At 54.2% G+C, this 27073-nt stretch overlaps 2 protein-coding genes across 2 annotated transcripts in view; one reads left to right on the plus strand and one right to left on the minus strand.

Moving 5' to 3' along the window:
• CDH23 (cadherin related 23) overlaps positions 1 to 27073 on the minus strand; it is a 177109-nt gene that overhangs the window by 38513 nt on the left and 111523 nt on the right. The window contains exons 14-28 of the mRNA XM_088059568.1: positions 21752 to 21816; positions 21002 to 21239; positions 20378 to 20483; positions 20157 to 20284; positions 16642 to 16714; positions 16275 to 16391; positions 15816 to 15928; positions 13698 to 13805; positions 12356 to 12545; positions 11417 to 11562; positions 10873 to 11092; positions 9906 to 10058; positions 8791 to 8904; positions 7450 to 7598; positions 377 to 437 (exon numbers count right to left, since the gene is read on the minus strand). Of these exons, the coding sequence (XP_087915694.1) occupies positions 377 to 437; positions 7450 to 7598; positions 8791 to 8904; positions 9906 to 10058; positions 10873 to 11092; positions 11417 to 11562; positions 12356 to 12545; positions 13698 to 13805; positions 15816 to 15928; positions 16275 to 16391; positions 16642 to 16714; positions 20157 to 20284; positions 20378 to 20483; positions 21002 to 21239; positions 21752 to 21816 (1981 nt within the window). The remainder of the gene's footprint in view (positions 1 to 376; positions 438 to 7449; positions 7599 to 8790; positions 8905 to 9905; positions 10059 to 10872; positions 11093 to 11416; positions 11563 to 12355; positions 12546 to 13697; positions 13806 to 15815; positions 15929 to 16274; positions 16392 to 16641; positions 16715 to 20156; positions 20285 to 20377; positions 20484 to 21001; positions 21240 to 21751; positions 21817 to 27073) is intronic.
• Positions 2656 to 5776, plus strand: C9H10orf105 (chromosome 9 C10orf105 homolog). Its single transcript, XM_005530528.2, has 2 exons — positions 2656 to 2701; positions 5355 to 5776. Exon 2 carries the CDS (start codon positions 5360 to 5362, stop codon positions 5774 to 5776), a length of 417 nt encoding a protein of 138 aa, XP_005530585.1. The 5' UTR covers positions 2656 to 2701; positions 5355 to 5359.

The following is a 27073-nucleotide window of genomic DNA, read 5'->3' on the forward strand; positions in this document are numbered from 1 at the left end:
GTGGTGAGGCCCTGGCACAGGCTGCCCAGAGCAATTGTGGCTGCCCCATCCCTGGAAGTGTCCAAGGCTGGGTTGGATGGAGCTTGGAGCAGCCTGGGATAGTGGAAGGTGTTCCTGTCCATAGAAGGGGGTTAGAATGAGGTGAACTTTAAGGTCTCTTCCAACCCAAACCATTCTGTGATTTTAGGATTCTATCTAGGTGTCCGTCCGTGACAAATCATTCTCCAGCAACGAGCCCTAAAGCTGAATTTTGCTTAGTGCTGGGAGAAAAGGTTCTGTGGGCTCCAAAGTGCAAGAGGATGGCAAGCTCAACCTCCTGAGGCTGGGTCGAGCCTGGGAAAAACTCCCTGACGAGTGAAGGGGCAGCTGGACTTACCCTTGACAATCCTGTACCACACTCTCCCGTTAATGCCTTCATCCGCGTCGGTGGCTTTCACCTTCATGAGAAAAGCAGAGGAGTAGAGGTGAGGGGCAGAGAATTCCAGACTAGGACCAGTCCTGCTACCCTGCCAAAGCTGGACATCCTTCTCCTCCACCTGAGCTGGGCAGCTTACCAAATAGAAAACAAAGTTCCCCTCCCCTCATCACTGGACAGCAGGGACAGGGCTCAGGAGCTCGGCTGCTGGGTTGAGGTGGGAGCTGAGCCTCAGGATCACACCACAAATCCCAGGGCTCTGTGTGCTGCAGGAGGTTCCTCCATCAATCCTGCCCTGCGTTCCAGTGCTTGTCCCGGTGGCGATGCCACCAGGGATGGACGGAGCTGAGCAGGGGGAGCTGCTCCCGTGTCTGGTGGGCACGCAGCCCACGGCATCCTGGTGAGTCACCCAAGCAGCAGCACAAGGAAAAACTGCCAAAGGAAATGTGAATGCAACCAGCCTAGAGTGCCCTTGTGAGCTCCCGGCAGGGGTGGGAGCACCCCTCGGCTCTGATGCACTGCACAGCCCCGGCACGGAGCCTGCCCTGGGAAAACCAAGGCACGGGTCCCCTCTGGTGTCACTGAACAAGACTGCAGTGCTTTCCCTACAGCCCCAGCCCACAGTCGGCAGCTGGGAAGCGGGACCTGGCGGTCCCCAGCAGGGCCAGGGCTTCCAGTCCAGCTGGCACCGAGCCCCTGCAACTTCTCTCGGCAAAAACCCACTCCCCACAAAACACACAAAGCTTGATCGCAGCGTGGCCGCTCACAAAGCACCGGGGCGAGGATACAGGGAATGCCTGAGCCTTTGTTCTCTCCCTGCTTCCCTCTGCAAGGCATCTTCTGCCTCATCTTCTCCCTACAATACTAGCCAGCAGTTCCCTTTTCCCGGGGAAGGTTTGCACCCAGATTTACACCAGAGAGAGGGAAGGTTGCTGCAAAGGATGCACATGTAGTGGGAACAGCGAGGGCTTTCACCCCCAGCCCCCCACAACAGTGTCAGGAGTCAGAGATGCTCCTCTGAAAGGTGGTTTTGAGGTGCCTTGAACTGCTCTTGTTCCCTTCCACCAAGTCCCCCTGCATCAGCAGAAAACTTGGAAACTCCTGAGCTCTGTATTTCTCACCCCTGCACCCACACATGCTGTTTTCCTGGCCCCAGACCAGTTTATATCTTGCTTGTGGCTCATTCCACGGTCCACCAAGGACTTCCTTTCAGGGTGGGGAGTTCTCCCTCCCAAACCAGCTCTTTCCACCTGCTGGGCTCCCTGAGGCAGAGCTGGGCTGTCTCCATTCCCGTGGGATGGATGAGCCCCGCAGCAGCAGGCAAGCGATGCCCAGGCAGACCAGCTGCCCTGCCATGGCACAGGGAAAAGCTATCATGCAGCCAGAGGAGGAAAAAAGAAGGGATGGGAGGCAAATCTTTTCAGCTTTTTGTGCCATTCCTTGCCCTGTCGTGCCCAGGAGGCTGCATTTCAGGATGAGCCGACTGCACCTTGCAAATACCCCTTGGGGCATCTTCTTCCCAGCCCACCCCCAGCCTGAAGCTCTGGTTCATTAACTAGGTGATATGGGTCAGCCCAGGCATTTGCTTTTTAATAAAAATGAATAAATTAATTTTATTAATTGATCGCATTAAGGCAAGGTGTTCTCCTGCCAGCCTGCAGCCTGAGGAAAGCCTGGCTGCTGCCGGATTGACCTGCTGAGGTGCCGAAGGAAAGGTGGTGCTTTGACAGAGCGCCCCAAACTCGGGAGAGCAGTGGCACTGCAGGGCAAGCAGTGGGAGGAAAGCTCTTTCTGCTGCAGGTGGAAAGCACCTTGTGCAAGTGAGCTGAGCTCCAGCCCATTTTATCCCTCTGTGGCACAGCCAGCATGCCACAGCCCCCTTCCAACCCCGCCCCAGCTGCTGGAAAGGTGTTGGAAAAGGATGAGCAGGGGCAATAAAAGAATGGGAAAATAGTAGATTTTCAGGGAAAAGGGGGAGCAGCCATGTGGAAGGCAGGTGCCACCCCCTCAGCCGTACCACTTAGTCACCCTACAGGGACAAATCCTGAGGAAACACATCCCAGGGGGCTCGACCCCAGCAAGGGACACAGCTCCAGCAGGACACAGTGCTGGCAAAGCCCGGGAAGGGGCTCAGCGCCCCTTGGCTTTGCTGGCTCAGGCTGTCCCCAGCCCAGCTGCCACCTCTGTGCCACCCTCCGCAGAGGGAGGAGGGGGCTGGCAGCCGGCAGAGGCAGTGGGAGAGGCGGCAAGGCAGCAGTGCTGGAGGCAGAGCCCGGCTGGTGACAGGTAGGGAGCCCAAACCCCCTTGGCAAAGGCACTGCCGGCCCCTTTGGCCACCCCCAGGGCTGAGACAGACTCCTGGCTGCTGCCCTCAGCCTGGGGAAAAAGCTAAACATGGGTGGGGATGCAAAGTTTGGGGTGGGCGTGAGGTCAGGCAGCCTCCCTCCCTGCACAGTCGCCTTGCTCCGTCTCTCCCGGTGATGGGAGAGGGGAAGGTCCTGTGGATGCAGCTCTGGCGTTTGACAGCGAGGGTGATGGGGAGCAGCATCCCTGACAGCTCTGGGAACCCAACCAGCCGGCTGTTTGGTACTGCCCGGCATCTCCTCCTCCTGCAAGCCGCTGGAAAGATTTAGCACATCGGGAAAAGTTGGGGAGCTCCAGGAAAAGTGTTGCTAAGCAAGCTGGGGAGGGGAATGAGAGCTGCTTTTCATGGGAGCTGTGTCACAGGCAGTGCCTGAAAACAGCCTTTTCTTCGCAGGAGTTTGAGGAAAGGGAGGGAGAGCAGGTGGAAAAACTGCCAAGCCAGGCAGCTGGGCCAGCCCAGGGAGCAGTGCCTGGTGCTGGGCAGAATAACCCTCTCTGCTGCTCATGCATGAGAAGAATTCTTTTTTTCTTTTTTTTTTTTTTTTTTTGCTTCCTTTCCACCTTTCTCAGGGGCGTTTTTCCTTTTGCAATTTCTCTTTTTCCCCCCCTCTCTGAACCTCATCTGCCTGGTGGCCAGTGCTGGAGCCCTAGAGCTCGTGGGGATGTGTCATATTTGGAGCTGAGCAGACAGGGATGAACCTCTGGGGAGGATTTCCAGGACAGGAAAATCTCTTTTAACCCACCAGGGTGAGGAATATGGAGCCTGGGTGGGACTGTAATGCTGGGAAGGGGCTGTGAAAGCTCTACTGGGTGTGAGGAGAAGCTGGATGGGAAGCAAGAGGAGAACAGGGAATGGCTGCAAAAGCCTGGGAAAACATCAGTGAGATCCCTCCTGATGGGTTTCTATGGAACACTGTCAAGTGAATTTAAATACCAACTCTGCAGCCATGAGCAAGGGAGCAAAAACAGCCTTGCAGGAATTGTCCACGCCTCCCGGCTGGCTCTTAAGGAACAATGTAAGGTCACCACGCTGAACACATGCCAGCACGAAGGTAGCCGTGGAAACCTTGATTCAGGCTGCCTTTGGTGTGGGACACAGCCCTGCCTGCTGCTTTGGTGCCTGGGCAGCACAGAGGAGCCTGTCCATGGAGCGAGGGGTCCTTGGGACTGCTGCTCTGTTCCCAAAGCTGAGGGGAAGGGATGGAGCTAGCTAAGGATAAAAAAGTGCTTCTGGGGTGGAGAGAGGTGAAAACATCACTGTGGAGGAGGTGACAAGAGCCCCAGCCCCTGGGACTGCCTGCAAGGCACTCGGAGGTTTTGCATTTCCCACTTTCCAGGCACAGACCTGGCTCTGACCCATGGAAACAGCAGCATCTCCCCAAAGACCCCCAAGCCCTGGGCAGGCTGACACGCCCTTAGTGATTGAAACCATGCCACTGAAGTCTTCTCTCCACTTTTGGAATGTTTTGTGGTGAATATTCAGCTGCTGCCTTACACACAGCTGTGTGGCTTTGGGATGGGGGGCTGCAAGAGCAGACCCAGAGACCCTGGCAGCCCCTGCATCCCTTCCTAAAATCTTAAATTGTCTCAATCCAAATCCAGGTTTACCAGGAGGTTGCCCAGCCACAGAGCAGTTAGACAGCTCTCCCACATCTCCACAGGAAAATCAGCATAAGAAAGCTTTACCTCCAGCACACAGGGCATTGCAGAGGGTTGGCACAAACAGGATTTCCCCAACCCTCACCTCCTCTTCTCCACCTGGAGAGCTGCCAGACTGTCTGGGGCTGGGGAGGGGGGCATGTGAGCAAAAAAAAGTGGGTGCAAAAACGCTCTTGGGAGGATCTGACCCGTTGGGGAAAGGAGAGAACAGTCTCCACCAGGTGTTAGGCAAGAGCTATTGCTGCAAATGCTTTGGGAAGCTGGTTTGCATCACCTGTGACATGTCTGAGCCTGAAAGCAGGTCAGCAAAATGCCTGACATGAGGCTTTTTGGCACGAGTAGGGTGAGGGTGTTGCTCTTCACCCCTGCAAAATAATAAAGACAGTGCTAATACGATAACACAGCTTGAAGGGGACTTACCAGGGCACAGGCTCAGACAGCTGTCCGATTTCTTTGGGAGAATAATCACAAAACCCCCAAATGACAGCCAATTCAATTCATTCTGCATTTCTGGGGAACAGAGGAGAGCCAAACCTCAGCAGCTTGGGGGGAGGGTTTTGAACTTTCTGTAGTACATGGATGTTTATCTCTTCCAGAAAATCTTCATGGAATGTGAGTGTGCTCCCTAAAAGCATCCTTCCAGGGGCCACGGTAGCACACGTAAATAGTGCAGATATCTTTGCCAGGTGGTTTTGCACTTCGGTTCAGGGTGATGTTTTGCAAGTGTAAGCCCCACCTCTGTGGGGGACACCAGATGGGCACCTCCTGTCCCCCTGTGCCACTGAGAACACGGCTGGGAGGATTTTGGACACCAAGGCGTGATGAGAACCCCTCAGTTTAACCAGAGGGTGGCTGTCTGTCCAACTCCCACGTGGTAATCACCTGTGCCACTTCTGTGTGTCGCCTTGCACTGCAGGGAAGATGAGCACAGAGGACTCTGGCAATGGGACCTCTCCCACCCCGCCTCTCCCTGGGCTTCTGGTTCCCATCACGGAGCCGGTCCCACCCAGCGCCGCGTCCCCTGAGGTGACAGACTGGCTGCCCATCATCGTCGGGCTCGCCTGCATCTTCCTGGTCCTGGCCACCCTCCTCATCTTTGTCACCCTCTGCAAGCCAGCCGCGCTGGGCCGGTCCCTCTCCGGCCCCCAGGAGTGCCTGCCCCACCACCCCGTGGATGCCAGCGAGCCCCAGCTGAGGCTCTGGAAACGTCTGGGCTCCCTGAGGTGCTCCATCAGCAGCTTCAGGAGGAGCCAGCTGCTGTCTCAGAGCCCGCTCACCCATCCCAGAAGCTTCTCCACCAGCCAGGACTGGGACGTCATGGAGTCCACCAAAATGTGATCCTGCCCTGCTGCTCTTTCCCAGGCTTTTGGCTCCCTTCTCAAGCACCCCTTCGTATCCTGCACAACCCAGCAGAGACCCTTTGAGCAACTCATTTCCAGGCAGTAGCTCTGTGAGGAGATTTTGCAACGTCAGGTTCCCAAATGCTTTCCAGGTTACTGCTTCCTGCCAGGGAAGGTGGAGGCATCCAAACTGCACCCACGCGCAGCTACCACCGGGCCATCCAAAAAAAAAAAAAATCCTTGCTGCTTCATTTCTTTTGGAAAACATTGTGCAAGTTGTGCTCCACCTGAACAAGCAGCCTGGAAGAGAGTGGGAGCAACCTGGCTACCTGAAGAGAGGCAGCCCAGGGTAAACCTGCTCCACCTCGGTGGAGGTTTCCCCCCGGAGCAGCTGGAGGGAGGCTCGTACCCCCACGTGCTGCCCGGTCCCTGTCACCCCTCTCCATGCCAGGGGCTGTGGATTGCTGTGGTCAATGCAGTCCCATTCCTGCTCTCTGGCCCTGGTCTGCCTGGTTTTGGGAGAAAGGGATGGGGAAACATTCAGAGACTCTCTTGCTGCCCTGGGGATGTGGGGATCCATTGGAAGGGGCCTCCTCTACAAATGGTTCACACTGAAGGTGTAAATTAAACCAAAGCCGGGTGATGGCTCATTTCTGTTTCTCTTCCATGCTGTTCTGTAGAAAAACATCTTCCCACCATTACTTCCTCTCTTTTGCCCTGGACTTCCAAGGGCACCCCCCTCTTTTGGGAAGCAGGTTCTAGGAAAAAGACACTTTGAGCCAGTCAGACTCGAGTTCCCTCCATTCCTCCAATTTGCCAAACCGGCTCAATTTTAGGAGTCCTGTGCAGGGACACAGCTCCATCCTGGGACTGCAGACTGATGTCTGATCCCAGAGACATCAGGTACACCGTGCCATGGCACAACAGGTGACGGGGAACCACAGGATTCCTTGTGGAGCAGACACGCGGCTCCCAGCAAACCTTTGTTGCAGGAGGCAAAAGGCTCCTTTCTTCTCTGCCGGTGACTCATCCTGCCCTCCGCAGCCAGGGACAAAGCTGCCCCTTTCCCCGTGCCGGCAGAGGTATTGAAGACAGGAGGAGCCTTCCCAGGGCCCTCTGCAAAGAGCCTTTGGTGCCTGCTCCAGAAGAGCCCTGGGTTTGAAGGGATGCTGGAAGGCCCCGGAGCCTGTGTGAATGCCCGCATTCATTCGGTGCTCACTGAGCCATTCAGCTCTGCCCACCGCTCCCTCAAAGAGGAACAAAAATGAAAGCAAAGCCCAAATGTTTTTCTCTCTCTCTGAGGGTTTTCCCCCCTCTCTGAGCATCTCTTTGCAGGCACTCTTCTCCCTCCCCATGGAGATCTCTGTTTGGGAGGAGGGAGAAAGCAGGGATGTAGCCAAAGCGGCCTGACCAGCACAGAGCTTGGCTCTTCTCCTCTCACCCTCTGCAGAAATGGGGTGAGTTTCTTAATTTTCCCTTGTTCTTTGCTGCCTTCTCCCTGGCACTCACAGCCTGGACTACAGCAGAGGAGTGGATGAGCAAGAGCACATCTCACCGAGGGAACAGGAGAGAAAAATCTCTTCCCTGCGCTTGCAGCAGCTCACGGTCAGGGCACAGTTAGCGGGGGACTCCCGCCTCCCACCCCAGGCTCCCCGGGGAAGGGCCACGTGCCTGCACTATGCTGCTGGCAGCCGGGATGTCCTCGGGGACACTGACTTCATAGCTGCTCTGCAGGAAGATGGGCCTGTTGTCGTTGACATCCAGGACAGTCACGTACACGGTGGCAGTCCCGGTGCGCCGGTTCCCGGTGGGGCCATTGTCTGTGGGGAGAGGAAAGGGAGGGAGGGAGGTTCAGCCACCTCCTCTTTGAGCAGGTGGTGCTCAGGCCGTGGCTGCTGAAATAACAGGATCAAAGATTTCTAAAGTAAAACATTTCACCTTTTTTGCAGCTTTCAAATCCCACACTGAACCATGGGTTTTTAGTTTTTTTGGTTTGTTTTTTTTTTTTCCTCCCTTGCTGTTTTGAAAGAAAAAGGAAAAGCCAAACAACCCCCAACCTCTGCCGTGGAGCCCAGTGAGGCTAGAAATGCAAGTGATCATTAGAGAGGATTTGCAATTCCATACACCACATGAAGGGACTGCTGGAGGCCAGGGATTTGGGAGATGAAGACAGCCTGATGAGTTTTCCATAGCAGCAGCCCATAGCTCACAGCCAAAGAGCACCAGGATGGGTTGATGTTCAATAGACAAGGACATGGCAGCACGGCTCTTGGATTTGCCAGGAAGGATGAGGCACTGGGAAGCGTGGATTGGGGTTGGATTTTTCAACATGCCTGTTTTGCAGGGAGTGATAAACCCACCCAGCTGGGAGGATCTGGGAAAACACAGGCAGTGTGATCCCACAGGAGGGGGACCCTTTGCCCCTTGAGATCCAGTCCTGAGTGCCCAGGCAGGGCAGCACTCCTGCTGCAGCCCCTGCAATGCCCCAACATTTCTGTCCAGGCCACTTATTATGTCCTTTCCAAAGGGACATCCAAGTCATCTGTGAACAGGCACATCAGTATAAAGCTCTGGGGGTGACAGCCAAGCTGAGTTTGGCACACGGACCCCTCTGCCTGTGCCAGGTGGCTCAGGGTTAATCAGCAGCCACAGAGCCAAGGGCTGGCATGGTGTGAGGGCAGCGATGCTGTGGCATTGGCATTTTTGGGTGGAGGGCTGCCCTGGACAGTGTGGAGCCTCTCAGGAACAGGAGGCCTTCCTTCCCTGGGTGAAAGGGAGAGCCCTAGGGCTGGGCAAACCCGAGAGGAGAAAATACCCTCTTGCAGAAGTGATGACGGAGACGGGACGTCTTAATTCACACGGGCTGTGTAATGTTAACTCCAGGCACAGGCTCTGGTTTGCAGGGTGCCTCGGAGCTCTGGCACGCCTGCAAGGGAGCTCAACACCTGCACAGCCACCACACGTGGCTGTGTGGCAGTGGTCCCATGGGATCCATCCCTGGGAAATCCTTACCGATGGCCTCCAGGATCAGCGTGTAGGACGCCACGGTCTCCCTGTCCAGACTCACGACTGTCCTGACCACCCCGTCCCTGAAGCCGACGCTGAATTTGCCATCCTGGTTCCCACCTGCAGAGAAGGACGAGTAGGATAGAAACTTGGAATGGTTTGGGTTGGGTTGGGAGGGGCCTTAAAGGTCATCTTCTTCCAGCACCTTGCCACGGGCAGGGACACACACTAGACCAGGCTGCTCCAAGCCCTGTCTCGCCTGACCTTTAGCACCTCCAGGGATGAAGCATCCACTGTTTCCCTGGACAGTCTGTTCCAGTGCCTGGCTATCCTTTCAGTAAAGATATTTTCCCAGTGTCTAATCTGAACCTTCCCTGCTGCAGCTTGAGCCCACTTTGTTGGATTCTGTGGCCTGGGTACGGGGTCAGCCCAGCCGTGCGAGGATGGTTTCGTATCTTGTCCCTGGCAGAGTGCCTTCCCTCTGCCTCACAGGAAAAATCCAATGGCTGTGGGAAAAGCTGAATCATTTCCTGAATGCTGTGGAGGCAAACTGGGGTAACTGTGCCCGTGAGCCGTGGTAGCTGTGGGACAACACGCCCCGTTTCACTCGCGGAGAGGCCGGAGGGGCCGCTACATGAGATGGCAGGCTGCTGCTGTGGGAAAAATGACTCTCTGGTGACACTTCTGTTTTCACCCTCTTCCTGAGGGCTCAGTGTGCAGTTTGCAAGTCAAACCGTGGCCAGGGGATTCCCCAGGCTCCTGCTGCGGGGTGCTGCAGCTGCGGAGCGAGCTGGGGGCTGCCCGCCCAACCCCACCTGCCTACAGGGCTATGAAAATGCCCCAAAACTCCATTTATGGCTTCCAACCATAAACACCCACGAAAGCCACCCCAGCCCCTGCTCCCTAGCCGTGTTCTGCCCATCCTCATGCTTTCCTAGGGATGCCGGGGGGTCAGCAGAGTGGTCAGCATGGCCGGGAGCCAAGCGGGGCTGCTCAGCAGAGGGCGATGCCGGACAAGGTTTGGAGGGGCTGGGAAAGGCAGCGCTGAAGTGCAGAACACCCTGGCCGAGGTCTGGGGCATCCTGTGCAACCAAAGTTCCCGCTCTGCATGGGGCTCACACCTGTGATGAAGTAGCTGAGCTCAGCGTTCAGCCCGATGTCGGCATCCGTGCAGTTGAGCCGGACCACTTTGAAATCCCGGGCCACGTCCTCGGGCAGGGACACGTTGTAGACGGAGGGGAAGAAGGTGGGGTTCTCATCGTTCACGTCCAGAACTGAAAAGAGGGAGCAGAGCTGAGTGTGCTGCCAGGGCTGCCCCTCCTGCAGATGCCAGGCTGGGCTCCCAAACCTCCCGCCTGCTTCTCTCAGCATCCCAGGGGATGCTCTGCCCGACACTCCCTGACATTTGTGCACTGGGGGTGCCTGTGGAGTGGCTGTAAGTCACCCTCACACGGGTCACCCTCCTCACAGCCAAAAAACCATTACATCACTGAAATTCAAGTTCACCAAGTCTGTTTCCATCCCCATCCAAAGGAAAACCCGGGGCTTAAATATAAACACAGTATTTCTTGGGGCGTGGCAGAGAGCTCTGAAGGTACAGGACCAGGAAGTTATTTTCCAAACTCAGGCTTGAGGACAATCCAGGGTCAGTTTATTTCCAGATGATGCTTATCCTTTTTCAGCACTAGACTTGCACGAAGCCAGTGAACAGTGAGGCATTAAATTAAAGACAGGCCACGCAATAAGGCTCCAGCTCTGAACTGGGATTGCGTGGGCTGCCCAGGCACGCAGCTGATGGGAGTCACGTGCTGAAGCAAAAGAAAAAGCAACACTGGGGATGGGGGAATGGAGAAAAAAACCCCAAAAACCCAGAGAATTTGGGGCGCCCTGCCAGAAACACCAGGTTTTCCCCATCTCTGCAGTGTGCTGATCGCAGACACGGAGCCTGCGGGGATGGGAGCCGTCCCTACGTCCTGCTGTACACAAAGCCAGACCTGATCCTGCTTCCAGGCCTCAGTGTGTCTCCTGCAGGAGCTGCACCTCCTCCAGTGAGGCATCCTTGTCACCGTGGGGTCTCGGGGCACCCACCTTTGACAGTGAGGGTGCTGGTGGAGCTCTTGGCGGGCGCGCCGGCGTCACTGGCCACCACCCGCAGGAAGTACTCGGAGATCCTCTCCCTGTCCAGCACGGCCGTGGAGGTGACCAGCCCGCCGGTGCTGTTGATGAGGAAATCCATGCGGGGCATGCCCACCTGCATGCGGTACGACACCTGCCCGTTGGGGCCCTCGTCCAGGTCGATGGCCACGACCTGGTGGGGAGAGCACCTTGACGGTCTCCTGCCCGTGGGAGCCACGGCACAGAAATCCCGAGCGCCTTGGGATGTGGGGGTGAAATGGCCTTTGAGGACCCTCCCCACCGGGAGTGAGCCCACGGAGTAAAGACGCACAACCCCTCCTGCATTCCCCCCGTTCCTCTGCTAGAGCATGGCAAAGAGAAGGAGATGGAGAGGATGGAGGAGATGGAGAAGATGAAGAGAAGGGAGAGGAGGCGTTGCTAGCCCGCTTTGCAGAAGCCGTGGCAGTGACAGCAGCAGCTCCCGGCGTGAGGAACAGCAGCAGTGGGACACGCTCACCTGGAAGACAGAGGAGCCCGCGGGAAGGCCCTCGGCGATCTCAGCAACAGAGGGCAGGTTTTGAAAAGTGGGGTCATTGTCGTTCAGGTCCAGCAGGTTGACAAAAACTGTGGCGCTGCTGGTGGCTCTCAGGGGTGGCCTCCCACCTGTGGAGGCCAGGAATGGGGTCTCAAGGTTGAGCTGTTTCCACCCCTTTCCCATAAAAGGGAGCCCTCACCCCCTACACAGACAGCAGTGCAGGATGGGGTGATGGCCCTGATTTGTCGTGGATGGTCTGCCACGGGTGGACAATTAGAATTCTAGAATGGTTTGGGTTAGAAGGGACCTTACAGATAATCTAATTCCAGCCCTCTGCCACAGGCAGGGACACCTTCCACTAGACGAGGTTGCTCCAAGCCCCATCCAAACTGGCCTGAGACACTTCCAGGCTTAGAGCAGACACAGCTTCTCTGGGCAACCTGTTCCACCACCTTCTTAGTAAAGAATTTCCTCCCAACACCTGATCTCATTGTCTCCTCTTTTGGTTTATTCCCCTTTGTCCTGAGAATAAAGAATTATCTTTGTATATCTACCTTTTTTTTCCCTAAGGAAAGTTTCCCTACTTCAATATTTCCAGAGAAAAGCCCATCAGCTCTGTTTCCCTCACCTGCTCAATTGATTTTCTGGGATGCCAGTGGAGCAAGGCTGAGGGGAGGGAGAGTTCCTGCCTCTCAGGCTCATTCTCAGGGCTGCTACATGAATGACTGCGCTCACATTTCGAGGGGTTCCTAGCTTGTTTTAGCAGCAGGTTTAAAGCTACTCCCGTTTTTTTGACCTCAGAAACACTCCTGCTCACAACGGGAGAGAAGAAAATAGAAGAGACTTTGTCATAAAGGCAAAATCGGGCTGGGGAAGGTCCAGCTCCACAGTGAAAGCAGTCAGTGTGGGACAGAAGCTTACAGTCGGTGACGGACACCACGATCCTGCGCATGAGCTGGGCCTCCTGGGGGTTGGGATTCTCCCGGTCCAGCAGCACGCCCGAGGTGCGGATCTTGCCCGTGGTGCTGTTGAGGCTGTAGAACTTGTTGGGAGGCCGGATGCTGTACACCACCGTGCCGTTCTCCCCCAGGTCTGGGTCTACAGCCACCACCTGCCGTGGGAGAACAGCACAAAATTACAGGAGAGCGCTGGGAATCAACTCCCGTGGGGAGTCCCCGCGGAGATTTGATCGGCCTCCCTGCACCAGCAGCAGCAAGAAGTTCTTCCTCCATCCAGCTCCGTATTTTCATGACATTTGCAGGGAGTTTGCACCCTCGAGACATTTGCTGTGGTGTTAAATCTCCCCAAAACTGGCCTGTGAGCACAGGAGGTAATGGCGTGACAAGACACAAACACGCGGCAGCCAAACTGGGTTTTCCTCCTTTTGAATGAAACCAGCTAAAAATCAAGGGCCCATTGGAAAAATAAAGTGAATGGTACAAAGAGGCAGGATGAGGAACTTGTGCTGCCACATCAGGAATGCTGGGAATAATTCCTTGGTGGAGTTCTCCTCCACGCCAGATATTTTGTGCTTTATTGTTCTCCCTGTGACGTTTTTAATTACAGGGGACATTTACATTAAAAAAAACCCCAATTTGATTGCCCTCATAACTTCCGCAGCTCCTGCTGCTTGTCCTGCAGCTGAATTTACATCGGATCGGTGACAAAATAATTATTTTCCCAGCAACTAATTCGCTTGTCAAAGGCAAGATGACTTCAAGCTGGTGCTGAGCAGCAGGGCTGAAGGAGACAAAACCACTGTGCTCTGGCTCAGGCAGCACTTCCAGACCCTTCTCCCCCTTAAAAAAAAAAATTCCCTTTTTTTTTCTTTTTTTTTTTTTCTTTTTTTCTTTTCCCCAGCCTTCTTCCTTATATGATTTTGTGGATTCTCTTCGTTTTTCCCTCATTTATTTTCCATTTTGTTCCCGTCATTTTTCTCTCGGCGTGATGGAATAGAAGCCTCCCCCTCTTCTTCTCTTTTATTTCGCCAGAGGGACTTGAAAGGCTCTAAATCAAAGTCTTTCAGAGAGGTCCTTGAAGGAGGTCGCAGGCAAGGCTAAGAAAAGGAGGATTTGGCCAAAATCCACACAATTTGGAGGAAAAAAAAAAAAAAAATCCCACCAGGGAGAAGAAACACAGGGGATGGTGGGCTTTTGAATGGAATTCTGCAAGATGCTGCTGGACTGAAGGTGACAGCGGTTTGGAGGTGACCCCCTGCTCCAGCCAACCCTTCAGGACAGCCATCGCCTCGCCTCACACGTACCGTGGTGACGTCCGAGTTTGGGGGGGTCATTTCCACCAGGTTAATGAAGTACGGCTCGTCCTTCCAGGTGGGGTAGTTGTCATTGATGTCCAGCAGCGTGATGTTCACCTGTCAGAGAGCAAGGAAGCGAAGATTGGCCCCTGAGGTGCGGAATGTCCCCTGGATGTAGCCCACACGTGGTTCAGGCAGTGGCAGAGTCACTGTCCCTCAGGGGATTTAGAAGATGTGTACTTGTGGCACTCGGGGATGTGGGTTAGTGCTGGGCTGGTCCTCTCAGAGACCTTTTCCAGCCTGAGTTATTCCATGGGTTTTGTGATTCTGTGTTTCTGGAGGGAAAACCTGCAAAAATAATCGACATCCTGAGGGTTCGCGGCCAAGGCTCCTTGGCATAGCTGAACTGGGTTTTGCTCCTGTGTGTTTATCACACTTAGGAACAACCACAGGGCACAAGGTGTGTCTTCAAGCAGCTCCCTCACTGGAAGAGGGGGTGAAAATCAGTGGGACAGAGGATGCACCGGGAATGTGGCAGGAAAGGAAGGAAAAATACGAGTGACAGGTAAAAAGCGACAGACAAAAAACCCCAAAAATAAATAAGGAGGGAGTATGGTAACAGGGGGTGGGAGGTGCAAAGACAAGAGCAGGGGTGAGGATGGTGCCCTGAAGTGTTACCTGCCTTCATCTTCAGTGTGACAAATGGCATCCCAGTGACAGCAGCCAGCCTGTGGGATACATCCTGCTGCCTGGGTGTCCCTCACCTCCCCACAGAACCCATTTCTCCCCAGCCTGTGGGGCTCTGCAGGTGTCTGAGGGAAAGGGCTGCAGCTCCAGGGGAACCCCTGGCAGCTGCCACCCCTCAGCAGGTCCTGGTGGGGCTTTTCCTGGGATCTCCTCTGCTCCCACACCACTGTGTCCCGCTGTCACACCAGGCTGAGCTGCTGGTGCCACCCCGTGGTAGAAGAGGCCAGTCTTCCCCACGGTGGTCCCTGGGGAAGTGCTGACCCACTCTGAGCAGCCCATGTGCCTTACATCAGCCTGCAAGGCCCCTGAATGGGCCTTTATTCCCGGTCAAAAATGATTATTTTGAGTGCCAGCTGTATAACCCAGCAGACAAACTTACTCAGCTGCCCTAGTCTCACTGAGCTTTAATATTCTTTAACTTTTTTAGGGATCAGGGATCATCTTTTCCCCCCTTGTTTTGCCTTTTAAGAAGGGTATTAGGACAACACAATCCCATCTGGAGCCCCAGAGGAGATCTCAGCATTCCACAGGCCAATGCTGGTGCCTGGCCAAGGCTACCACATATCTCTGGGAGGTTCCATCAGTCCTCTGCCACAGATCTCCTGATGGCCCTCAGCAGGAGGGACAATTATTTTTGGGCTATTCCTCAGCACAACCACAATTTTTTCTGCATCTGTCCTTGTGTGGGACATCTCTCCTGTAACCCAACTGAGCATCCGGGGAACAGGAGCATCCAAAATAATGAAATGTCCAAAGAAATGTGATGCCACCAGCAGTGAGAGAGAGAATCACGGAATAGTTGAGGTTGCAAAAGCCCTTTAAGGTCATCAAGTCCATCAAGGATGCATCCTTGGCTTTTGATCTTTTGATATTTCCTGTTGGCTTTGCCGACAGTGGGGTTCCCTGAGGCCTGAAAAGAGCAAGGCAAAGCCCAAGCCTTCAACCTGCAGCTCCACCAGAACCTTCCCAGGAGCACAGGCATTCCAGAGTGGCTGGAAACCCTTGACCCAGGCAGCATGTGAAAAGACTAAGGAATAATCACGTGTACCTGCAGGCTCTCTGAGTAAGCCCCTTCTCAAGAGGAACAGAGGGAGCCGAACAAAGGGAGCGTTCTGCAGGTGAAATGGGACTCATTACCACATCCACAGGCTCTGGAAAGTCAAGTGGCTCCTGTGTGAGTGGTTTTCCAGGAAAGCAAGCTGATTTCCAGCTCTACACCACCTGGACAGTCATTCTGGGAGCAGCAGCAGGGGCAGCGCAGAGGGCAGGAGCCACGGAGTGCTCTTCACCCAGCGAAAATGAAACTCTGCAGCCCTCCACAGTCCCAGCCCCAGGTGGGCACCACTGGCTCAGGGAGATGGGAATTCTTCCCACACTCACCATAGCAATGCCTGTTTTCTGATGGTGCCCCACGCCTCCGTCCACTGCCCGGACAATGAGGATGTACTCGGATTTGGCCTCCCGGTCCAGCAAAGATGTTGTTGTGATTTCTCCTGCAGCCACAGGAGACGGCAAGGTTAAAAAATAAACACTTAAAACCAAGGTCAGGATAATCCACAAATGGGCCCCTTTCTTTTGGATCCAAATAGATGGACCTTGGCAGCTCCTTAAGTAACAGGAACCTTCACAGGCAAGCCTTTCCTTAGGTTGAGGAGCTGAGTTTACACGGATGCCTCTGCTGACGCTCTCAGGGTGACGGAGCAAGGGGTGGTATCTGAAATCTGGTCAATCCCTTAAAATCCTGGGACTCCTAAGCAGGCTGATTGCAGGAGAGGAGGAAAGGGTGGGGCTGAAAGAGGGAACTGAAAGGAAAAGGGCAGAGCACGGCCGGAGGCTCACCTGAGCGAGCATTGATGCGAAAATGCGAGGAGCCTTCCAGGGAGTAGATGATTGACTCCTGCCCGTACTCCCTGGACTTGTCCATGTCCGTGGCATTGAGAAACAGCACTGTGGCTCCTTGGGGGAGGCAGAAATGAGGACTGGGATGAGCCAGGACTGCCCTGTGCCCCCACACTGCTCCTGCAGGTCACTCAGCCAAGGGGTCCCTTCTCCGCACATACGCACCGTGCCCAAACCCCCAGGCCCCACAGCTATGAGACTTTACCAGGCTTCACCTCCCCAAAAAGGATCACCCACCCCATTCTGGGTGTAAAATCCCCAGGGCTCTCCTGGGAGCCCAGAGAAGGAGCAGGGACGTGCCCCGTACCTGCCATAATGTCCTCCATGATGGCTATCACGTAGGAGGGCTTGCTGAACGTGGGGGGATTGTCATTTTCATCCTGAAGCAAAGAGAAGGCTGCTTGGGAAAGAGGCAAAATGGTCAAGCAGCTGCAAAAGTCTGGTAGGGGGATGCTCCTGGGCGACTGCATCTCAAGGCGTGACCAGTTTACGATGCCAGAGAGGGGAAGGCGGCCCTGGGAAGCTGAGCAAAGGGTTTCTCTGTTCCTGACTCTACCACAAGCCTGGGAAGCCTCAGGCACCCCATGGAGCAGCACAGCACCGTGCACAGACCCGATCCTCCCTCCCTGGGCAGTACAGGGCTGGCTTAGTGTCCCAGCTCATCCCGGCCGCAAGGTCATGAGGCAAACTGGAGTGGCCGGGGGGCTGCTGAGCTTTGGATGCCTTCCTTGCAGAGGAGGGATGTTGTGGGTGTTTGCACACAGGGCAGCCATAGCATTTTTTGGGGGGAAGCTGGTTTGCATCCCCATGTGTTCCCTCCAAGCCTTTCTTTGCCAGGGACTATGGCCATCCTGGGGAAACCAGGCAGGGACAGTTGCTCACAACATCCCTAAAAACAGATTTTGGACTGGTTTAAAGCTCCCCAAGGGGGCTTTAAATGCTGTTTAAATATTGTTACGAATCTGCCTTAAATGAACCAAACCCAACTGCCTTTGGAGGGAAGGACAGAGCTGCCAGGACATTAAAACACCGTTATGGACCTCTCCATTTCCCTAGGGCTGCTCTGGAGATATTTTCTACCCAGAGACTATTGAGGGACCTGCAGGCTCAGCCCACTGAACTTGAGATTTGAAGCAATTTCAGGTGCCAACGATGCCCATCGTGCTGCAATTAAATTGCCAGTCCCTGCTTTAGTTTCTGTAAGCAGGTGGTCTTTAATCAGCCTTTGAGTCACTCAGCTTTCCCGGCGTCTCCTCCGAGAGCAATGAGAAACTTGTTGCCTGTCCCAGTGATGTTCTCACCATCCCCCCTCCTCCTCCTCCCAGGGGTTGGTGGGGTTCATCCAGGGCAAACCCAGGAGGTCTGGGCAGGCTAAAGGCAATGGAGAGGCTTAGTGTGCATCTACATGCAGCTGGATGGGGCTGAGCTGGGGCTCCAGCTGGGTGGACATGAGCCAGAGCAGATGCTGTGTTGTGTCATTAATGTTCCTGAGATCATCAGGCCATGCTTAGCAAAGCCACGGCCCGGCAAGCCTGGTCCCAAGGAGGCAGGGTTTGCTTCTGGCTGGCTCTCCATCTGGCCAGAGCTGGCCTGCACCTGCCTTTTACTCGAGAAGGACATTTCCCACTTCAGCCACAGGAGCCCCAAAGCTCTCCAAGGCACCTGCAGCGACGCCAGACAGAACCCGGCACTCTTCCACTCCCATTGAAGACATTATCCACCTAACCAGCTAAAACCAGCTTCCTGTGTTCTCCTGACCCTCAGCCCTCCTCCCTACAGCTTCACCCTCAGACAGCCATTGTATCATAGAATCTCAGAGTGGATTGGGTTGGAAGGGACATCGAAGCTCAGACAGTTCCCACCCCTTGTCATGGGCAAGGACACCTTCCACCACCCCAGGTTGCTCCCAGCCCCATCCAACCTGGCTGTGGACACTTCCAGGGATCCAGGGGCAGCCACAGCTGCTCTGGGCACCCTGTGCCAGCACCTCACCACCCTCACAGGGAGCAATTCCTTCCCAACATCCAACCTGAACCTCCCCTCTCCTCCAGTTTGAAGCTGATCCCACTTTTCCTACCACTCCCTGCCATCTCCAAGGATGCTGGGAGTGGCAGCTGCTCACGCTAAGCACACAACCCCTCTCCTCCAGGCACAGGCCTGCCGTGAGTCGCCGGCTCATCGCTCTGAGCAGGGCGTCAGTGGCAGGGAGTGAGGCAGAAACTTATTAGTGGAGCTATTTCCCGAGATCCTGGCGCGGTGCGCACTATTAGTTCTGACTCGGCGACTCCCTCTACAAAAGCGTATTGTCCCCTAATGGGAAATCTACAAGCCGAGTTTGACTTCTTTATTAAAAACCAACAACCAAACGATGAAAAAAAAATTACCTCCCTCCACACTCGCTCTGGTTCTGCCTTCTCACGGCTCTTGTTCCTCAAGTGCTGTCACAAAACACTTCCCCCTCATTTTCCTCCTAGTTTTTGGCTTTTATTTCTTTTCTTTTTCCAGCTGAGAGAAATTCCCTTTGGTTGAGCGTGGGAAAAGCGACAGCTAGTTAAACTCTGCCAGGGTACAGACCCAACGCGGGGAGATGATCCACTGAAGTGTGGTCTTGAGAAAGAGGTGTTTATTCCGTCGAAAGCACAGTGTGGGAAGGATGTATTTAACCACCACCAACTCCCTGGGCACTGCCTTGCTCCCCCTTTCTCGAGCACTGTGAGGGATCTGAAGGAGAGACATGCTCATGGGACTTCATTCCTATCCTACAGCATCGTTGGCTTTATCTCCTTCACCTTCCCGGAGTGACTCTGCCGCCAGCCTGGCAGAGATCCCACGGCTGCGAGACTGACACGTTATCAGCCAAACTGCCTCCATCACTGATACCTCCCTGCAGACATCCTCAAACCACGGCGTGCCTCAAAGCGACACGCCAATCTGATCCTCCCCAGGAGCGCTGTGGCGCCTCCCAGCAGAAACCCCTCCTCCAGAGGGATTTCCACGCTGCTCCTGCTCTGCTCCTCACCCCGTGGCACGAGACATGCGCGACACACGCGTAATAGGAACCCGCTCATACACCGGCACGGGGTGGGATGGTCCTGTTGGGTTATGTTGGAGTCTGAGGCACAGAGTGTGCCCTTATCTCTGATACCTGGCTCTGACATCCAAGAAAACACTGGATTTTATATAACACCATGAAAACAACTGTTAAATAGAAAAATTAAAAGTGGGAGTGTGTAAATTAGAAAGTTTTCTTAAGTCACTGGGTGAAAAAGTTAGAGTTTAAACTAGTTTAGAGAACAAAAGTCAAGATGGAGGATTTAGGGTGTTGTCTCTTGTCCTTCTTTCTTCTTCATATTCTTCTTCTAGAGGTTTTTGAGTAGTAGTAAAGTGATTGGATAGAGACTGCCACAGTGCAGCACACAGGTGTTGGGTCACTAAGAAAAATAATTTACGTGTCTATATTTAAATGGGTGAAAATAAGTGTAAAGATAAAAAAGCTGCATATTTCAAGGCCATTTTGTGCCTTTTGAGCCAATTTGATCCAGGTGACGGTGGGTTGAACTTGAGCAGAAAGTCTGGGGAAGACCTGCCAAATCTTTTGATAATATATTAATAAACATGAGGAACAAGAGCCTAACGAGCCTTTGGAGTATCCTTCCTGACACAGAACCCGGATAAGAGAAACTCCCCATGAGGGACTATCCCAGAGGAACTTGGCCCTGAAAAGACCGAGGTGGAGCGACAGGTTATTGGTGAACTATATTAGCGGTGCTGCGGAGCGATTGCAGGGAAAGCACACGGGGAATGGCGGGCGCTGGCACTTACAAACACCTCGATGGTGACAGGGACGGTGCTGTTGAGCGGCGGGTTGCCGGCGTCCTTGGCCATCACCGTCAGGTAGATGACCCCGTTGGCCAGCTGCTCGTAGTCCAGGGGGTGGTTCACGCTGATCACTGGAAGGATGCACAGTGAGGGGGGGGTCAGGGGAGCAGCTGTACACCGAGCAGGAGGTGGGCACGCTCAGGGGTGCCAGGAGCAGCACCTACCTCCATACCCTTCTGACACCGTGATGTCGAAGTAGTCGCGGAAGGCAGAGGCCTGCACGATGCTGTAGGAGATCTGGTTGTTCGGAGGGGAGTCCTCATCAGATGCCTAAGGGTGTGAGCAGAGGGAATCCATGGGCATGGGAGCTGTGCCAGGGAGAGCTGAGGGGATGGGAGGTGCAGGCTGGGCCCGAGGAGACTGGAAAAGTGATGGAGGGAGCTGTGTCCATCAGGGGCCCTGAGGGGATCTGTAAACCAGACTCCTCTCGCCTGCTTCTCTGATGCAAGAAAGAAACTGGATGTTGGGACCTGCTTGGGAAGGTGTTTGTTAAACCCATCACTGGTCATTTTAAACTGACAGAGGGAGGTTTAGATTAGATATTAGGTAGATATTCTCCCCTGTGAGGGTGGTGGGGCCTTGGCATGAGGTGCCCAGAGGAGCTGTGACTGCCCCATCCCTGGAAGTGTTCAAGGCCAGGCTGAATGGGGCTTGTGGAAGACGTTCCTGGCCATGGCAGGGGGTTGGAACTGTCTGAGCTCTAAGATCCCTTCCAACCCAAACCATCCCGTGATCCTAACCCACTCCTACTGCACATCCCAAGCGGAGGAGCCATGGCAGTCCCTCACCCGGAGCCGGACCACCTGGGTGACAGAGGGCTCGTTCTCCCGCAGAGCCCCCAGGTAAGCCTCCTTCTGGAAGGTGGGGACATTGTCATTGACATCGAGGACATTGATCCTGACGCGCCCCGTCGTCTCCTCCCCGCCGCCGTCCCGGGCGATGACGGTCAGGGTGTAGCGCTGCATGGTCTCAAAGTCCAGCCGAGCTGTCAGGATGATCACACCCGTGTCCTTGTCCAGGGAGAAACTGAGGGGACAGCAAAGGAAGGGGAAAAAGCCTCGGTGACCACACACAGGAGATGGAGAGGCAGCAGCCTGGCAGTGTGAAGTTCATGACTTTTTCCCCACAGGATGTTAGGTCCCAGAACACCTTCCAGAGCTCCACACTGCTGAGCAGTGAGAAACCCTCAGTGCTGCTCCACAGGCAGAGAAAACGGGTGCAGAGGCCCCCAGGTCTGTTCTACTGGGCAGCCCATGTGTGTTCCCCAACTTTCCACCACAGGTGCTGCTCCAGGGCTGACAACTCACTGCGAAACCATTTACTGGCGCCCGCAGGTCCCAACTTAGCAAAGCAATTAAACATGCTGAGCATCAGGTGTGTGCTGAACTCACATCTCTGGGAGACAGCACACACACAGGGACATCATAGGACATCTCACAGGCAGGACACAACCAGTGCCTTTAATCGCCCTGTGACTGCCTAGTGAGGTTAGAAGAGGATTTTGGAGGAACAAATTCTGGCCAGTCGGTCACACTTACCGGTCAGGGTCATCGCTGAAGAAATAACTGACTTTTCCATATGAGCCGACATCATTGTCAGTTGCCTGGAAAACGTAAAATTTAATCAATAAACTAAGGTGTTTATGGAAATGTCACACTGAACACAGCACTGCAGACCTGGTGTGCTGCCATTTGTCCCCCAAGAGCCTCAGGGCAGGGGCTGTTTGCACTCCCCTGCTCATCCCTGACTTCCAGCCTGCTCTAGCTCACTGCTCTCCACCAACATTCCTCAGCTTCGCTCCCAAAACCTTTGGCAGTGGGAAACGTTGCACCCACTTGCTTTCCCTGACACACTAAGCTAATCTGGGAAGCACACCTGAAATAAAAGACTCCTTGGATAATTCCTGAGGGCCACCTTTCCTGTCCCTGTGAAGGCAGAAAGCTGGGACAGCCGCAGCTCGTGTCCTTCCCTGTGTGTTCTAGAGTTGTGTTGGCCTGGGTTTTTGTAGCAGGGGGGCACAGAGGTGGCTTCTGTGAGAAGCTGCTGGAAGCTCCTACCATGTCTGGCAGAGCCAGTCTCTGAATGGCTCTGGAGATGGACATGCTGCTGGCCAAGCCTGGGTCAATCAGAGATGTTGGTAATGCCTCTGGGATAACAGATTTAAGAAGAAAAGCAGCTGGAGGAGGCTGTGATCCACTGGAAGACCCTGTGGAGAGAAGCTCCCAGGCTGGAGCAGCCTGTCCTCAGAGGGATGCACCCCATGGAAGACAGACCCACGCCACAGCAGTTTTGGGAGGGTTGTGTGCCCATGGGAGGGACTCAGGTTGCAGCAGTTTTGGGAGGACTGCTGCTTGTGACATTTGGACCCATGCTGGAGAAGTTCATGGAGAGCTGTCTCCTGTGGAAGGGACCCCACGGTCTCACAGGGGAAGGACTCTTCTCCCTGAGCCAAGTAGAAAAAAAACCTTGGCTGGTGAACTGACCAAAATCCCCACATCCTGTCCCCTGCGCTGTCGGTGGGAAGGAGGATGGGGTTAGGGGGAAGAAAAGGTGTTTTTTTAAGGGCTTATTTTACTTCTCATTATCCTCCCCTGATTTTGTTAGTAATAAACTCACTCTGTACCTGCCCTTGGAGTGCTTTCTTGCAGTCTCTTATCTCAACTCATGAATCCTTTGTTCATTGTTTTTTTCCTCTCCTCTGCACATCTGTGTCAGGGGAGGGTGAGTGAGTGGTTTTCGTGGGTGCCTGGCATTTGGCCAGTGCCAAACCACGACAAGAGTAGGGGAATAAAAACCTATCGCACTTCAGAATGCAACCCCTAGGCTAAAATACAGATCCAGAAAAGCAAGGAAGAGTGATTTTGGTCTTGCTTTCCACAAGGACAGCCCTTCTGGGGGTGCAATCTGCTGCATTCTCACGGACTGAGTGGCCGAGGATGCTGTGGGATGCACCTACAGCTACACAAGCTGGAGCAGGCTGGTCACGGCTAAACGACCAGCACCTTCTGGCGAAGGTGTTCACAACTCACTGTGTCAGCTCTGGATGAGCAAAGCAAGATTTATTTGTGTTTTAAAGTCTCTGCTCTAATGAATATATGAAATATGCATGAGTGGTGGCAGAAAAAAGGAGCAGAAGATTTTATTTTTAGGTGAGGAAAGCGAAATGCAGCCCCCAAAATATCCTTTTTCTCCCCCAGTATATTTTCTAAATTGAGTCCTGTCTGGATTACTTAGAGACCAACAGGACTGTGAAGAAGCAGGGTCAAAGACACATTTCACGTCCAGATAGCAGGAAAAGGCTGTATTTTAGGAGTGGCATGGAACACAGCCTGCTCCTGAAACCTTCCTGATTTATCGATGGCCTTGATTACCCTTGACAGCAGAGTGGGAGCTTGAGCACAGCTTTACCCCCATGTGCTGCTCCCCTGCCGCACCATGGGGTGACGGCGAGCCAAAGGCATGAAAACCAGACAGGATTACTTAAGTTTTTCCTCCCCAGACGTTTTCCCAGGCTGAGAAGTGAACTCGTGCTGCTTGTTGCAGGCCAAAAGGGTGCTCTGGTGGATCCAGCCTTCCAGACCGACTGGTTTTGCTGATTTTCCTCTCCATCGCTACGATGCGAATTCCTTTCTGTTTGGAATTGTGTTCAGTAAAGCAGAACAGATCTGCGGAAATCTGCCTGGAGAGATGCCCAGAGAGAGAGCAGCACCAGCTTTTGGGGGACAGGTCCCTCTGGGGTCCATCTTCCCCCCCAGAAGACATCCATGGATGTGCTGCATCCCAGGCAGAGCGCGGCAACTCTTCCGTGTGGAAACACTTGGAGAGAAGGGGAGGGTCAACCCACACCATCTGCCCACACCAGCAGCCCTCAGCCAACTCATTCTGGGGTTAATCCCCCATCCTAACACCTGCCAACAGCCCCTTTTTTGGGTCCTCTCTCCCCAGAATCCTTGAGCGCTTCGAGCAGCCTCAGCATTGCCACCTCCATCCAGGATTTTTCCTACCCGTTACTTCTGTGCCCTGCAACTGCTGTGAATCCCTCGGTTCCATTAATTCCTAAGTGGCTGGTGCGAGAGCAGAGCCCAGAAAAGCATTTTCCATGCACCTGGATGGGCTGGTGATGAGATAATGATTTACAGGGGGTCTGACAGTACCAGAAAGCACGGGCAAAACGAATTCCCTTCATTTGGCCCCAAACAATTGCACTCGTAAGTGCTTATTGCGGTGACAGACAACACTGGGGAAAGTGTAATTTTCTTCTGACGAGGGGAAAAAAAAAAAAAAAGAAAAAAAAGATAGGGAAGGAGGAAGGTCAAAAGAAGGTTAGTGAGGAGGGAATTGGGAGCCCTGGAGAGAGGGGAGCCAGGAGGGTGGCTGGACCACAAGCTGTGATGACAACAGAAGTGCCAGCGAGGCAAAAAGCCCCTCTCCCGAGGAGCCAGGAGGACGGGCAGCCTGACTCTGCCCCATCCACCTCCTCTCCAGCCGAGCTAATTAATGTCCCTGATTTACATCAGGGAGGTGGAAGGTGAGGCTGGCTGGATGCCTTTCCTGGCAACTGAACGTCGTGGAGATGATGCTGGGCAATGGAGCAGGTTAGTCGAGCGTGACAGGGAACATGCTAAAAAAAAAAAAAAAAAAAAAAGCCAAACCAAGCGCGCTCAGCATATTTAATTTGGGATCTTCACCTGTTTCTGCATTACCAAGCTTTTTCCCCTCTAAGGGTGAAAAGGATGCTCAGCTGCTCAAGCCCCTGGGGAGGCAACACACACTCCCATTGCAGAGCGATGCCCAGGGTTCCGAGAGAGCACGCGGAGCCTGCAGAACACCCCAAATCCCACCGAGCTGTCAGCAATCCCAGCTGTTTTCCTGTGGCTTTTCCCAATCACTGACTCGTTTCCCCCCTCCAGCATGCAAGAATCCATTCCCACAGCCCGGGGAGGAAAGGCATCTGGCTGGAAGTTCCTGGGGGTTCCACCTGGAGAAGCAATCAAATGGCTTTTACGGCTCTCCTTTCCTGCCTGGAATATTAAAGCGGGATTTGCCCACTGGAGCCTGCAAAAGGGCAGGATGAAAACGCGGGTCCACATCTGTACTTTTATGAGCTGTCACCAGTGCAGACCATTTCTAAAAAATCCCACATTTGTGCAGCTAAACTCAGGGAGAGTGGCAAGGAGAGGAAGCCTGGATAACCCAAAGGATTAATTTACTGAGCTGCAGCATGGTGTGGGCACCCAGCACATGAATCACACAAAAATACCCATGGCCTGTCTCTGTCCATCCGCATCCCTCAAGCACAAAATATTTGGGATGTCTCCTTTTGTCCCACCAAGGGCCATCACATCCACCCTTCCCCACCCGCAGGCCAGCAGAGATGGAGACAAAAGCGAGGAGCTGGCGAGCGGTTCTGCTCTCGTGGGCAAATCTGCAGGAAAGGGCATGTCGTCCAATTTGTTCGGGGAAACAATAGCAATGTTTGACATGTCATCAGGATTGATGGAGCAGAAATTTACATGGGAGAATTCAGTTTTAAACAGCTCCATGGAGCTTCACCCCGTAATGGTTTAGACATTCATCATCCGCCAGACCCACTCAGCGACTCCTTAAACTGCCGGAGATTAACTCTACCAGCAGCAGCTTCAGGGAGCACGGCAGGAGGAGTGGGCAAGCGCTTAAAGAACCAAGAAGAGCCCTTGGGAGGTGGCTCAGATCCCCCACGGAGCCCCTGGGACACGGCAGTCCTCCCCCCAAAATTGTCAGGTGGGGATGAGCACCTGGAAGTTGGTTGCAGGGATGAGCAGAGCGCGTTGGAATGATGACCAGCAGCCGTGTCCTGCCTGGCTGAAGAGCCAAACCCTTCCCACCTTTCCCTCAGAACCAGAGCAGGTCCCAGCTCTGTTTGTTCTCCTTCGCCCTCTTTGTTTTCCCTCCCTCACATGCACAAAGCAGGAAATAAAAATTGATGGGGAACAAATTGCTTTGGCCAGGAGCTCTCTGCTTAAAAGAGTTGTGGCAGGAAAGCAATTACGGGACGTCAAAAAGCTGTCAGGGTACTGGAGTGACCGGGCAGAGCCCTGCCTGCTCCCTTGGCTTGCTCCAGCAAGATAAGATGCCTGTGGCTTGGGAAAGCAAACAGAAGGAGGATTCCCATCTGCTTCCTAGCTGGTTTTTTTTTGGGTTTTCTAGGAAAGTGAGGCAGATGTAGTTGCTGCTTGGGGCTGACTGGGCAGACACGGGCTGCTCAGACTATGGTGTAGGAGTTCCAGGGTGAGGAGCCATGCCCTGGCATCCTACTGATTCTTGGGGCCACCGAAACGTGCATGTATGAAGCAGGCAGCCATCCAAACGTCCCTTCCTCAGGGCAACCTCAGGTCCCAGGGGAATAAAAGCTAACTGCTGGTAGCCACCGGGATCGGGATTTGATTTGTGACTTGGAGGAGACAAATGTGAAGGGCCAAGGGCTTCCATGAAATGCAATCACTGGGCTGCGAAAGCCCAATGGAAAACCAATGGAAAACCTACTTCAAGTTGTTAGGGAATGACTTCAGTCGGAAAACAGCTCTTTTGTCAGCCTTGCCTGGCCCGGCCGTGTTCTCTCCCGGGCTTTTAAAGAGAGGCTGCCCGGTGGGAGGTGGCAATCAGGAGCGAGCAGAGCCGGTGGCTGGCCAGCACTGGAGCCCAGTGGCTCCAGTGATTAGCTGGGAAAAAGAGGGAGTGGGGAATCAAGGCAAAGCCGGGCTGCCACCACTTCCCCAGCAGCTCCAAAGCCTGCCCCGAGCCAGCGAGCTCAATTGGCACTAATGACCCCAGAGGGCTGCGCTCAACCTGGCTAGGGGGGAAAAATAGTCAATCAACCCCCC

The sequence above is a fragment of the Pseudopodoces humilis genome, chromosome 9 (assembly GCF_049639895.1).
Source record: "Pseudopodoces humilis isolate 2021_Gansu_Grassland_sample_001 chromosome 9, ASM4963989v1, whole genome shotgun sequence".
Classification (NCBI taxonomy): domain Eukaryota; kingdom Metazoa; phylum Chordata; class Aves; order Passeriformes; family Paridae; genus Pseudopodoces; species Pseudopodoces humilis.

Bases quoted from the DNA above. Each gene is read 5' to 3' on its own strand.
- C9H10orf105 (XM_005530528.2), top strand. From the start codon at position 5,360: ATGAGCACAGAGGACTCTGGCAATGGGACCTCTCCCACCCCGCCTCTC.